Raw genomic sequence first — 13,645 nt, 5'->3', positions numbered from 1 at the left:
TATATATATGTATATATTTTTTTATCTTTCTTCCTTGTACTGGATGTGGGAGTGGGAGTGGGTTTTTTCCTCGATGTAGGAGCTGTAAATTATTGAAATATATATATAAATTATCATAAATACATTTCATTATTGGAAATATATCTACCATAAATATACATTGTGTTATTGCAATGTTATGGCTATTTAGAAAAAAAGTTTTACCTGCTCTGCTGCCTGTGTCAGGCGACGAATATCTGCTACCTCCGTCAGGCGACGAATCTCTGCTACCTACAGATCCATAATCAGGCAGCCACTCGTCGGATGAATCTGGATCCGGCTCACTGAATTCATCCGACGTATCTGATGTTTCGGTTGTGAGCTGAGATGATGAAACTATGTCCGATTCGTCTTCTTCATCTCTTTCTTCTGCACGCTGAGAGGAAGCGCGCACTCCACCATGCTTCACTGTGGTGGGTGCAGAGCTAACGATCACTCTACGCTGAGAGGAAGAGCACCCCGGTCTAACGGCTCTGGTGTCTACATCGATCACTTGTTCTTCTGCACGCTGAGAGGGAAAACGCACCCGCCTACTCCTAGCTCTCCCACGCTCTGTAACAGAGGCCGCCGGTCCCATCTGTGTACTAGTATCGATCACTCTACGCTGAGAGGTAGAGCGCCCAGATCTAACGTTAGCTCTGGTGGTGGGTGCCGTGGCAGTAAAAGAGGCCGCCGGTCTAACGTTACCTCTGGTGGTGGGTGCCGTAGTAACAGAGGCCGCCGGTCCCATCTGTGTACTATCGATCACTCTATGCTGAGAGGAAGAGCCCCCCGATCTAACGTTAGCTCTGGTGGTGGGTGCTGTGTCAGTAACAGAGGCCGCTGGTCCCATCTGTGTACTACCATAGTCTTCATCACCGTTAGCTCCACCAAGCTGCACCGTGGTTTCTGCAGTGGGAAAAGTTTTTTCCTGGTCGCCACCAGAAGTGGTGGCACCGGTACCACCACTAGTGCCTTCTCCAGCGATCGCCACGCGTTTAGGCACAGAATACAAGCTCTCTTGCAGAGTAAGCTGCTTGTACTTGTCGGGGTTTCTCTTACGCTTCGCCATGTCTCTCTCATCAAAGGATCGCCGCTCACTACAAAAGACCACCGCGTTTCCGTTTCCCCAATGACTTCTTCTGTGTTTTTACTCCACATTCTCTCATCTGGACAGCACTGTCGCCACCTAATGGATCTGTAAAATAGGTTATAGACCTCCAATAGCTACAATAGTTGTACCAGAGATGTATCAGGGATTGATCCACGTCCCACCGTCAAAAAACGCAATTGACGACAATCGTCGTCTTTGGCACTCTACGTCAGTATTTGAATTGACGACAGCTGTCGTCAATGGCACTCAATGAGTTAATCATACATCGATGATTATTGTACTGTTATATAGAACTAACGTGGGGCGGGAGGGGAGGGCATTGGACGCCACATGGGTGGGAGGGAGGGAGGGAGGGAGGGAGGGATGAACTTCTTTTGATTTATTTTTATTTGCTCCTAGGTGGGATTATATGATTCTTTGTGTCTGTCATTGCGATGTCTGTTGCCTTTCTTCTTTGAAAAAAAAAAAAAAGATAACAAAAAAAGAAGCATTTGTGTGGACTCCTGCCTCTTCATACCCTGGGAGAGAAGCTCCAGGTCTTGGGGCTCTTGGAGCTGTAGGTCGCCCTCACCGTGTGGATGTTACTCAACACCTGCAACACAAACACAGTCCCTTCACTATCAGACAGAACGTCCAAACAACATCAGCTAGAACTAGAATGACCGCACCACAGATATATGCCTCCGCCAAACAAGTGAGCAGTCTGTCCAGACTTGGACTTTTGAGTCAAATGTGAAGAAATTCCGTCAAGGCGTTACTGAGATATGGCGTTAACGAGCTCGAAAATGGCGTTCGTGAGTTCACAGTGACCTTGACCTTTGAGGACCAATATGTAATCAGTTCATCCTTGAGTCAAAGTGATGTTTGAGGCAAATGTGATTAAATTCATTCAAGGCCTTCCTGAGATATCGCGTTAACAAGCTCAAAAATGGCATTCGTGACAGAGACAGTGACCTTCAACTTCAACCTTTGACCACCAAAAGGTAATCAGTTCATCCTTGATTCAAAGTGGACGTTTGAGCCAAATTTGATGAAATTCCGTCAAGGCGTCCTGAGATATCGTGTTAAGGAACATTGGAGGGACGTACAGACGGGCAACCTGAAACCATAATGCCTCCGGCTCGGCTAATGCTGCCGGAGCCATAATAAAAATGTAGGCCTGCCTGTGACTAATGATTATTATCAATTAATTACTGTTTCAATTAATCGATGAATCATTTAGTCTACAAAAAAAATAATAATAATAACATCACAAAAGAGCCCAAAAGTGACTATTCAAATAATCGTTTCAATCACACAACTGAACACAGTTGAACCTTTAGGTTTAAATGAGGAATTAAACCTCACCTGTTTCCTATAGTTTCATATTGGTATATACAGTAATGCCCATTTCTTTTGCTTTTTCTTTAAAAAAAATGAGGCTTGTATTTGTCTATTTTTTCTAATTATGTTTTAATGAATTAAGAATTGGTGGTTGTTTTCTCATGTTTCTCAAGTTATGATGGGTAGGTTTTTTATTGTTGTAGACCTTAATTAACTTTTATTTGTGCATTGTTAATTGGAGCTTACACTGACTAACATGTTTCTCCTCCTTTTAACTCCAGGTGGAAACCCCGCCGTCCTGCACATATTGGTCCCTCCCATCACTCCCTATCCCTCTCCCATCCCTAGAATAAAATTTTACTTTGTTGATGGCATTTATGGGGTTTTTATTATTATTGTGATTAGCCTACTGTTATTTACATATAACTGTAAATTTGTCTTTATTGAAAATGTATTCTGATTCCTGTAGAATATAACTCATAAATGAATTATCATTTCTGTCAATCAAGCTTATTCTCACCTCCCTCCCTCTCCAGCCTGGACTGGATTGGCTCTGATTGGAGGGAGGTAATAAATATGAAAAAAAAATGCTCATTGCTCTGCAACTCTGATGAAGACGCATGGCGTCGAAACGTTAGTCTTTCAAAAAAAAAGTTTTATAAAAGGATCCGTGTGCTCCAGTGGCCTACTTTGGTTTTTGGACCTAAAGTGTTTTCTTTCAAGTTTATATTCAGTTTACTGTCATAGAAGACTAAAGACACCAGAGAATATTCACATTTAAGAAGCTGGAACGAGAGAATCTTAGTTAAAAAAAAATCGTAAAATGTCTGAACGATTAATCGATTATGAAAATCGTTAGCGATTAATTTTTTGTCGATTGACGAATCCATTAATCGATTAATAATTGCAGCTCTGATTCAGCCAACTTTACTTTGCAGGGACCTGGGTAAGGAAATGGCTTCATGACAGACTAAAGCATACATTTATCTCCACGAGTGTCCGTGCGGCCAAGTGATGTCACACCATCAGACACGTCCCTTCGGGAGGCTTTATAAATAAAATTAATTATTATTATTATTATGATGTAATTATTTTTCCCCACCTCCCTCTCTTCCGTCTGGCCCCTGTCCCTCCCACACTCTCCCTCCCTCCCCTCTGTTTCCATAGATCCCTGATCGATGTGTTAATTGTTACTTGTATCTGTTGCCTGTTGTTATCTTGTTTTCTATGTACTCATACTGTGTCAGCGTCTTTGGGTCACTGAAAAGCGATTTATAAATTAAATGAATTATTATTATGATGATGATGATGATGATTATTATTATTATTATGATGAGTATTATTATGTCTAGCAGAATTCACACTTAAGCCCCACCTGAGTTCCATCGAAGGCACAGAGGCGAATGTGTCTGCTGAGGACCTGAACTCCAACACCAGGAGTGGGAATCCTCCTGCAGCTCCACAGGGTGAAACAAACACTCGTCCTGACCTGACGAGAACGAACCTATAGGAGAGGAGAGAGGAGGAGAGGAGAGGAGAGGAGAGGAGAGGAGAAGAGAGGAGAGGAGAAGAGAACAGATGAGAGGAGAGGAGAAGAGAGGAGAGGAGAGGAGAAGGGAAGAGAGGAGAGGAGAGAGAGGAGAGAAGAAGGGAAGATAGGAGAGGAGAGGAGAGGAGAAGAGAAGAGAGGAGAAGGGAAGATAGGAGAGGAGAGGAGAAGAGAAGAGAAGAGAGGAGAAGGGAAGAGAGGAGAGGAGAGGAGAGGAGAGGAGAAGAGAGGAGAGGAGAAGGGAAGAGAGGAGAAGAGAGGAGAGAGGAGGAGAAGAGATGAGAAGGGGAGAGAGGAGAGGAGAAGAGAGGAGAGAAGAAGGGAAGATAGGAGAGGAGAGGAGAAGAGAAGAGAAGAGAAGAGAGGAGAAGGGAAGAGAGGAGAGGAGAGGAGAACAGAGGAGAGGAGAGAGGAGGAGAGGAGAAGAGATGAGAAGGGGAGAGAGGAGAGGAGAAGAGAGGAGAGGAGAAGGGAAGAGAGGAGAGGAGAAGAGAGGAGAGGAGAGAGGAGGAGAAGGGAAGATAGGAGAGGAGAAGAGAGGAGAGGGGTGAGGAGAGTTGAGAGGAGGGGAGAGGAAAGGAGAGGAGAGGAAACAGAAGCATTAATTAATGACTAGAGGCTTTTAGCCTGGTAAACTGAACTCACATTACATTTCGTTCTACCAGACCGTCTGGCCTCAAGCCCTGGGAGGGCTTTCTGCAGAAACTGCAAAGCGTACGGGCCAATCAGCGACCAGCCTCGTAGTTGATATCGTAACCGGCCAATCAGGAACGCTGCTGGAAAAACAGTAATGGCTGCCTCCGTGCCTGTCCGCCTCGAGTAGTAATGTCAACATTCGTCGAGTTTAAGCAGCCATAAAGTGCAGTTATTGCTGAAATAGACTCAATAACAACAATTAAACAAGTACAGGAGTTTACATCAGTGGGGTTTCTCGGCGGAAAAGATGGTTTCCCCGTTCTCTGAAATGTGAGTTGACGTGACCGGCTGGTTTACCAGGCTAAGAGGCTTTGCCCTGGTCCATTAAAACACACAGACAAACAAATACTAATTATCTCAGGCTGATGACTAATAAGACTCTGAGACAGACGGCTGATACTTTGGGGTTTCCGATGTAGAGCGGACGTCTGCACCAACACTTCCACTTCCATCGTTGTTTCCAGTCTGACAATGTCTCAAATGCAGTTATCTGTTTATAGAGATGAGCCAAAATGACGTCGACCTAAAACACCTACAAAAAGTATCGATCAATCAACTCCAACTCAATTCTCTCAGAGGAAGTCTTGGTTCGGACAACCGACATACCGGTCGTCTGGCCCAGACTCGTATTAGTCGTCAGACTGAGAGACTCTGAGGTACCCAGATTGCACACATACAGACAAACACACTGTCTCACCTTGCCAGTGTCTGGGTCCAGGAAGAGGTCTCTAAAGGAGAGCTGTGATTGGCTGAGCTCAGGCTGAAGGTAATGACTTCCTCTGTACGTCAGCCCTACAGAAGAAATGTTTATATCAGTTAGTAAAACAAAACAAATGATGGTCTCTGATGGTCAAGGATCCCACTTGAACTTTTACTCATGCTTCTCTGCACCCTCACCAAAGAGCACCTGTTTCAGTGATTTGACCAAGGACCCACGCAGCGCTTCCTCATCCCTTCTCTCAATTAAAAATGGTCTTTTACAGCAAGGTTTATTTTGCACAAATTCATAAAAAAAAAGATTCTCATGTTGTAATAATAAAAAAAGAAATGCCTCTTAATGTGTTGTAATCTTTTCGCTGTGGTATCGAAAATGGTATCAAGTATCGATATTTTCTTGGGTATTAATTAATACACAGGACAAGATGTTACTATCCCTTGTGCCAAAATCCGAGGAAAAACACATTTAGAAGCCCAATCCAGAATAAAACAAGCTAACAGGCTAACAAACTAATAAACAAGACACAAATCACCAGTTACCTACCCTAGCCAACAGCAGTATGAAGCATGTCATTGGGGTTTTCAAGTGGGCACCTTCCTTCACCGACGTTTCGTTAAGTTAGGCCCACGACACCTCAAGAAGGCTTAACGGTGTAATCCAGCGTCCTGGAAACACCCCCCTCCATGCTACCACCGCACAACTGCATATTACCTCACTATCTAAACCTAGCTATCCAGGTCGATTCGGTATGACATTCCTGACTACACCACCACTGTCAATGATTCAGCCCTGTTGATGCGGACCGTTAATCATGACCACCAACAAACAATCCCTAACTACACCACCACTGTCAATGATTCAGCCCTGTTGATGCGGACCGTTAATCATGACCAACAAACAATCCCTAACTACACCACCACCGTCAATGATTCAGCCCTGTTGATGCGGACCGTTAATCATGACCAACAACAAACAATCCCTAACTACACCACCACTGTCAATGATTCAGCCCTGTTGATGCGGACTGTTAATCATGACCAACAACAATCAATCTGACCTTAGCGAGCTCCCCAGCTAGCATGTTTCCTCCTTATCCACAGCCATTCACTTGCTCGTTCTGCTGCCTGAGACATGTTGCTAACCGCAAGTTTCAGGCTCCGTCCCCGAATGCCCAACTCAGTTAGTAAGGCAATAACGGACTTTGCCACAAAACCACGGCAGCCCACCTCTACAGGCCGCACTCGAGCCCTCCAACCTCGCTGCTCTGCCTCTGCTGCCATTTCAGCATACCTAGCTTTCTTGCGCTCATAAGCCTCCTCAACTCGATCTTCCCACGGGACTGTGAGTTCGATAAAATAAACTCTCTTCTCTACCTCAGACCACAGTAACAAGTCCGGACGTAGCCGGGTGCTAACTATATATGCTGGGATGACTAGCTGTTCATTCAAGTCAACCCTCATTTCCCAGGCTCCACCTACACTTAGCTGCCCTAACTTGTGCCTGACCTTAATTGGTCTAATCTTTTCTCCCTCACGTACAAATTTGATCTGTCTATTCTCTTTGCTAGCAACTAGAGAATTTACTTCTAGCCGCTTTTCCTCAACTGCAGCTGCCAAACATTTCAACACCTGGTTGTGACGCCAGGTGTATCGCCCCTGGGAGAGACTGACCTTACACCCTGACAGTATATGCCTCAATGTACATACACTAGAACACAACGGGCAGGCACCATCCTCGCCCAACCACTGATTTAAGTTCTGGGGAGATGGCAGCACATCATAAGTAGCCCCTAGAATAAATCTAATTCTGCTGGCCTCCATGCTCCACAACTCTCTCCACTTCAACTTTCTCTTCTCTACACTCTCCCAGTTCACCCACTGTCCTTGCTTTGCCTGCGACACTGCCTTAGTACATCTTACTGCCTCCTCTTGCCTATGTACTTCTTCAACTACCATCTTCCTCTTTTCTATTACTGATGCCTTGTTCCACACAGGTTTCCCTATGCACAACCCTAAGCCTCCACGCCCATGCTGCACCTGACCTATGATATCCCTGTGTCTAAGAGCTGACTGTGCTTGCTGTACTGCCTCCTTTGGGTTCCACTTCCTCCCTGTTTTAACTGTGGGCGCTACACTCCTAACCACTGGATCCTTTGACTGAGTCAGAGTCATTTCCAGTCTAACCTTAGCACACTTGAACTCCTCTGTCAGGCTAGATAATGGCAATTCCAATATGCCTTTCCCATATAAGGCTACACTGCTTAGGCAGCGTGGGACTCCGAGCCATTTTCTAATGAATGAGTTAATCATCCTTTCTAGCTTTTCTACCTTTGAAAGGGGAACCTCATACACTGTCAGTGGCCACATCAACCGAGGCAACAATCCAAACTGCAAACACCACAACTTTAACTTTCCTGGGAGCCCTGACTTGTCTATACTTGAAATACCTTGAATCATTTCCTGCCTCACCTCATCAAACTGTCCCTTATCACTGAGACTTGCATCATACCATCTTCCCAAACTCTTGACTGGTTTCTCTAACACTGTAGGCACCACCTCATCATTTATAACAAACTTCTTACCTACTACCCTCCCTTTAATGATTGAAATACTCCTGGACTTACTTGGCTTCACTTTCATTCTAGCCCACTGCAGATTACTATTTAACTTATCCAACAATCTGCTAGTACATGGAGCGGTTGACGTCATAGTCGTCATGTCATCCATGTATGCCCTAATTGGAGGGAGCCGCAGCCCTCCCTGCAGCCTTTCTCCACCCACTACCCATTTTGAAGCCCTAATAATGATCTCCATTGCCATGGTAAAAGCTAATGGGGAAATTGTACACCCTGCCATAATGCCTATCTCCAGCTGCTGCCAAGCTGTAGTGTACTCTGCTGTGGTAAAGCAGAGTTGAATATCTAAGAAGTAGGCTTTAACTAAGCTCTTTATACTACCTGGCACTCTAAAGAAATCAAAGGCCTCCCATAACAGACTATGCGGCACTGACCCGAAAGCATTAGCCAGGTCCAAGAATACTACATGCAGGTCTCTCTTCTCACGCCTAGCTGACTGGATTTGGTGCCAGATCATGCTGGTGTGCTCTAAGCACCCGGAGAAGCCGGGAATTCCAGCCTTTTGCACCGAAGTATCTATTAGCCTATTCTTTTCTAGATAACTAGACAGCCTCTGTGCCACAACACTAAAGAAAACCTTCCCTTCAACATTAAGTAGACTGATAGGTCTAAACTGACTTATCTCTAACGAGTCCCTTTCTTTAGGAATGAAGATCCCCCCTGCTCTACGCCATGCCTTAGGAATAACCTGCTTCTTCCAGACTACCTTCATCAGCTTCCATAGAAACTGCAACACATCTGGAGCACTCTTATACAGCCGGTAGGGGACTCCATTAGGACCCGGGGCTGAAGAGGCCCTTGCACGTCTCACTACTTCTTGAACTTCTTTCCACCTTGGTGGGCTATCATCACACTGGCTCTCTATTTCACCAATAGGTGGAATATCAGCTGGGACTGTCATCTCTCTAAACCTTTCCCTATCTTTGTGAACCTCCTCCAAATATTCCTCAAGCTTCTGCTTAGGTACCATAAGGCTACCATTCTTTTCCTTACTAAACAATGACTTCACAAATCTAAATGGATCCTTATAGAATGCTATTCTAGCTCGCTCTTTCTTTTTCCTATTTTTCCTAATGCTCTCTGCTCTTCTTAAAACTGCCAACCGATCCCTCACATCTGACTGCAAGCAATCAATGCCTTCCTTCTCAACCTCTGTAGCTTTCCTCCACTGCCTCTTAAGCTGTCTTCTCTCCTGGATAAGTCTATCTATCTCTTGTTGGCGCCTAGATTTAACTACCTCACCCTCTAGTTTCTTCCTTTTCTCAAAGACGCCAAACCTTTCCTTACCATAATCATAAATACAATCTCCCATTTTCTCCAACTTACTCTCAGCAGTTCCTTTAAGCTTCTCTAACATCCTAACCAAATCACTATTGATATCTTCCCACTTCCTACTTTCCGCTGCACCTGGCCACTTAACTCTAGGCTTCTGACCGCTAATCTTCTCCCTTTTTGGCTGGCTGGCCTCTCTGCTTTCCTCGGTGCTAGGACCTGCCTCAACATCAGGGGTGCTGATGTCCTGCGAGCTGTGGGTTACTTCCTGTCGCTGGACTTCACCCGACTGACTTGATAAACTTCTTAAGAAATAATTATCAATGCGGGGTCCCTGTGTTCCCTCTACCAAGCACCTCTTCCTGCCTTGATGGATTCTAAGGCCCCTCAAAGTTGTTACCTTCTGCCAGCCACACAAGCAAACCTGACGCTTCTTTCCATCTACATCTGAACTAGTGGCTTCCACTGACATGTTTTCCCTACTCATAGTCAAGTCCGTTCCAGAGTCAATAACCGTGTCAACCATAGGTGAGTCATCTTCCGCCCCCGCTCTCGCAGACTCTAGGGGTGTTTTTTCATAATTCTGTTTCGTAGCAAGTTTGGGTGTAACCAATGGCCTATTGGCCTTGGCTACTGCCACAATGAGCAGCTAACCCATTGCAGCCCCGGTGGGGTCTAATCCCTCCTGTCAGCTGTCTTTCCATGCTGTCACTAGGTCTTTCCCTAGTTGTCAGCTGCACTATTCACAACAGTCACTAGCCTAAGCTAGCTTTAGTATTAATTAATACACAGGACAAGATGTTACTATCCCTTGTGCCAAAATCCGAGGAAAAACACATTTAGAAGCCCAATCCAGAATAAAACAAGCTAACAGGCTAACAAACTAATAAACAAGACACAAATCACCAGTTACCTACCCTAGCCAACAGCAGTATGAAGCATGTCATTGGGGTTTTCAAGTGGGCACCTTCCTTCACCGACGTTTCGTTAAGTTAGGCCCACGACACCTCAAGAAGGCTTAACGGTGTAATCCAGCGTCCTGGAAACACCCCCCTCCATGCTACCACCGCACAACTGCATATTACCTCACTATCTAAACCTAGCTATCCAGGTCGATTCGGTATGACATTCCTGACTACACCACCACTGTCAATGATTCAGCCCTGTTGATGCGGACCGTTAATCATGACCACCAACAAACAATCCCTAACTACACCACCACTGTCAATGATTCAGCCCTGTTGATGCGGACCGTTAATCATGACCAACAAACAATCCCTAACTACACCACCACCGTCAATGATTCAGCCCTGTTGATGCGGACCGTTAATCATGACCAACAACAAACAATCCCTAACTACACCACCACTGTCAATGATTCAGCCCTGTTGATGCGGACTGTTAATCATGACCAACAACAATCAATCTGACCTTAGCGAGCTCCCCAGCTAGCATGTTGATATCGAAGTTGAAATTCTAGTATCGTGACAACGCTATATAACATCAACTACATTTGACCAGTTAACGGCATGCTGCTTGATAAAAAGAAAAAGAAAAAAGGCAGCAGATTCCACCTGCTAGTTTGTTCCAATGCAAATTGACTGCAGGCGCACTTATTGTTTATAGTTTATTTCAGATCCCCATTAGTCACTGCCTCAGCAGCAACTATTCTTCCTGTGGTCAAACACATCAGTTACAGTACAATTAAAAAGTAAAAAAAAGTACAGCAATAAAGTACTCAATACACATGCATACATACATCCACATCCATACATCCATCCATACATCCATCCATCCATCCACTTACATACATACATACATACATACATACATCCACATACATACATACATAAATACATCCATACATACATACATCCACATACATACATACATAGGCTACAGTGTATACATACATACACACACACACACACACACACACACACACACACACACACACATATAACAAAAACAAAAGCAACAATTATCCTATAGACGAGATGTTGCAACTCTTCTATTATATGGCTCTGGCGTTAGCTAATGATCACATGAGTGGGGAAAGGGGCAGTATCATCCATCTGCAGCGCTGGAGCACCATCACCCCGCCCACCGTGTACGTTCTCAGACCCGCTGGATGTGTACACGTACAGACCAGAGTACGTTTCTAGACTCCTTCAAAAATAAAAGCCTGGATATTTTTCTTTTTAAATCAGCATTCTGGAGGTATATGATATTCTATTATGCTTGTGTGCATTAGTCATTCGGATGATTGAATGTTTGTATGATTCATGACCTTGGCGTTGATCTCGCTGGTTAATTGGCTAGCTATGCTACTAGCTAGCCAGCAACTACCCCCACTATGATCTCCATGGTCAGCCTCTGAGACCCAGGACAGCCCCCTCATCCCACCCACCCTCCAGCCCGCTTCTACCCCGACTTAGAGGACCCTTCTCCAGGGGAGACCACCTCCGGGAGCCACCCACCTTCCATGAACCTGCCCAACCGCATACCCAGTATTAAGCACCCCTCCCCAGGCTACACACAGACCCCCGCCCCGCCAGGACCTTGTCCTCCAGCGACCTACGTTACCAACTTGCTGGACCTTGCTGGCTCAGTGGCCACACTTTACGGACTTTGCTATCTAGCTATAGCTAACGGACTTCTACAGAGGCTTCTACAGAGGCACCATTGAAAGCCTGCTGACTGGCTGCTTCACCACCTGGTACGGGAACTGTACCACCATGGACCGCAGGGTGCTACGGAGAGTGAGACGCGCGGCCCAGCACGTAACAGGAAGTGAGTTGCCAGAACTGCATGAACTGTATAAACAGAGGTGCCTCAGGAGGTCCCTGAAGATCATCAAAGACACAAACCACCCCCACAACAGCCCTGTTACCCTCAGGGAGAAGATACAGGGTTCCAAAAGCACGCACAAATCGCTTGAGGAACAGTTTCTTCCCGCAGGCCACGAGACTCCTTAACATACACAAATAGTGTAGTAGCCGTACTGTACCGCACTGTAGCTGCTACCATAACGTATGTCTAATGTTTAATTGTATGTTTAATAAGGAATATGCTATTTGCACCTGTATGTCAAATACGCCGAATTTAAAACGCCGAGTTTAATTGTATGTTTAATAAGGAATATGCTATTTGCACCTGTATGTCAAATACGGCGAATCTAAAATGTTTAAGCACGTCTAAAGTATGCACATGACATGTGCACCTATGTGCAGTGAATATGCCACTGTCTCTGACTTGTCTTAACACTATACTGCCTTATTGCTTGTTGTGTTTTTGCACTCATATTCCCTGTCACATTTGTACTATGTTGTAAACGGAGCCCTCAGCACAAGAATTTCACACGTGATACTTGTACCATGGAGTGACAATAAAAATCTTGAATCTTGAATCTTGAATAACATCACTTTACGGACTTTGCTATCTAGCTATAGCTAACATCAGTGTTTGGCCGCTGCAGTGCTCGCCTACCTCGCTCGCAGTGACTGCTTTTATTTTTGAAGGAGTAGGTCTAGAAAGTATCCGGTCTGTATGTGTACACTTCCAGTCTGTACGCGTACACTTCCGGTCTGTATGCGTACACTTCCGGTCTGTATGCGTACACTTCTGTCTGTATGCGTACACTTCTGTCTGTATGCGTACACTTCTGTCTGTATGCGTACACTTCCGGTCTGTATGCGTACACTTCTGTCTGTATGCGTACACTTCTGTCTGTATGCGTACACTTCTGTCTGTATGCGTACACTTCTGTCTGTATGCGTACACTTCTGTCTGTATGCGTACACTTCTGTCTGTATGCGTACACTTCCGGTATGTATGCGTACACTTCTGTCTGTATGCGTACACTTCCGGTATGTATGCGTACACTTCCGGTCTGTACGCGTAACTGTACTTTCTAGACCTACTCCTTCAAAAATAAAAGCAGTCAGTGCGAGCGAGGCAGGCGAGCACTGCAGCGGCCAAACACTGATGTTAGCACGCAAGCTAACGTTTGATAGCTCCCGGGGGACGGCTGGCTGTCTGTACCCCGGGAGCAGTGCTTAAGTGTGGGCCACTGGGCCAGCAAGGTCCAGCCAGTGGGTAACGTAGGTCCCTGGAGGACAAGGTCCTGACGGGGCGGGGGTCTGTGTGTAGCCTGGGGAGGTGTGCTAATAGTGGGTATGCAGTTGGGCAGATTCATGGAAGGTGGGTGGGGTGAGGGGGCTGTCCTAGGTCTCAGAGGCCGACCATGGAGCTCATTCTAGCGCGGGTAGGAACAGGATGGACGAGTTGCTAGCTAATGTTAGCTAGTAGCATAGCTAG

General features: G+C 45.5%; 2 protein-coding genes across 2 annotated transcripts in view; one reads left to right on the top strand and one right to left on the bottom strand.

Annotated features, from left to right (window-relative positions):
* Positions 1-13,645, top strand: part of LOC310789558 (NLR family CARD domain-containing protein 3-like) — a 708,349-nt gene that overhangs the window by 142,616 nt on the left and 552,088 nt on the right. The gene's annotated exons all lie outside the window — the stretch shown is intronic.
* The window catches only part of LOC310789525 (nephrocystin-1-like), a gene marked incomplete at both ends in the record, with an annotated part of 149,457 nt that overhangs the window by 16,145 nt on the left and 119,667 nt on the right, over positions 1-13,645 (bottom strand). The window contains 3 exons of the mRNA XM_083651161.1: positions 1,650-1,724; positions 3,831-3,959; positions 5,398-5,492. Coding sequence (XP_083507287.1) covers positions 1,650-1,724; positions 3,831-3,959; positions 5,398-5,492 — 299 coding nt within the window. The remainder of the gene's footprint in view (positions 1-1,649; positions 1,725-3,830; positions 3,960-5,397; positions 5,493-13,645) is intronic.

Source organism: Poromitra crassiceps (assembly GCF_964638095.1).
Source record: "Poromitra crassiceps genome assembly, chromosome: 14".
NCBI lineage: Eukaryota > Metazoa > Chordata > Actinopteri > Beryciformes > Melamphaidae > Poromitra > Poromitra crassiceps.
The sequence above is the reverse complement of the archived record's forward strand: the minus strand, read 5'-3'. Positions and strand labels throughout refer to the sequence as shown.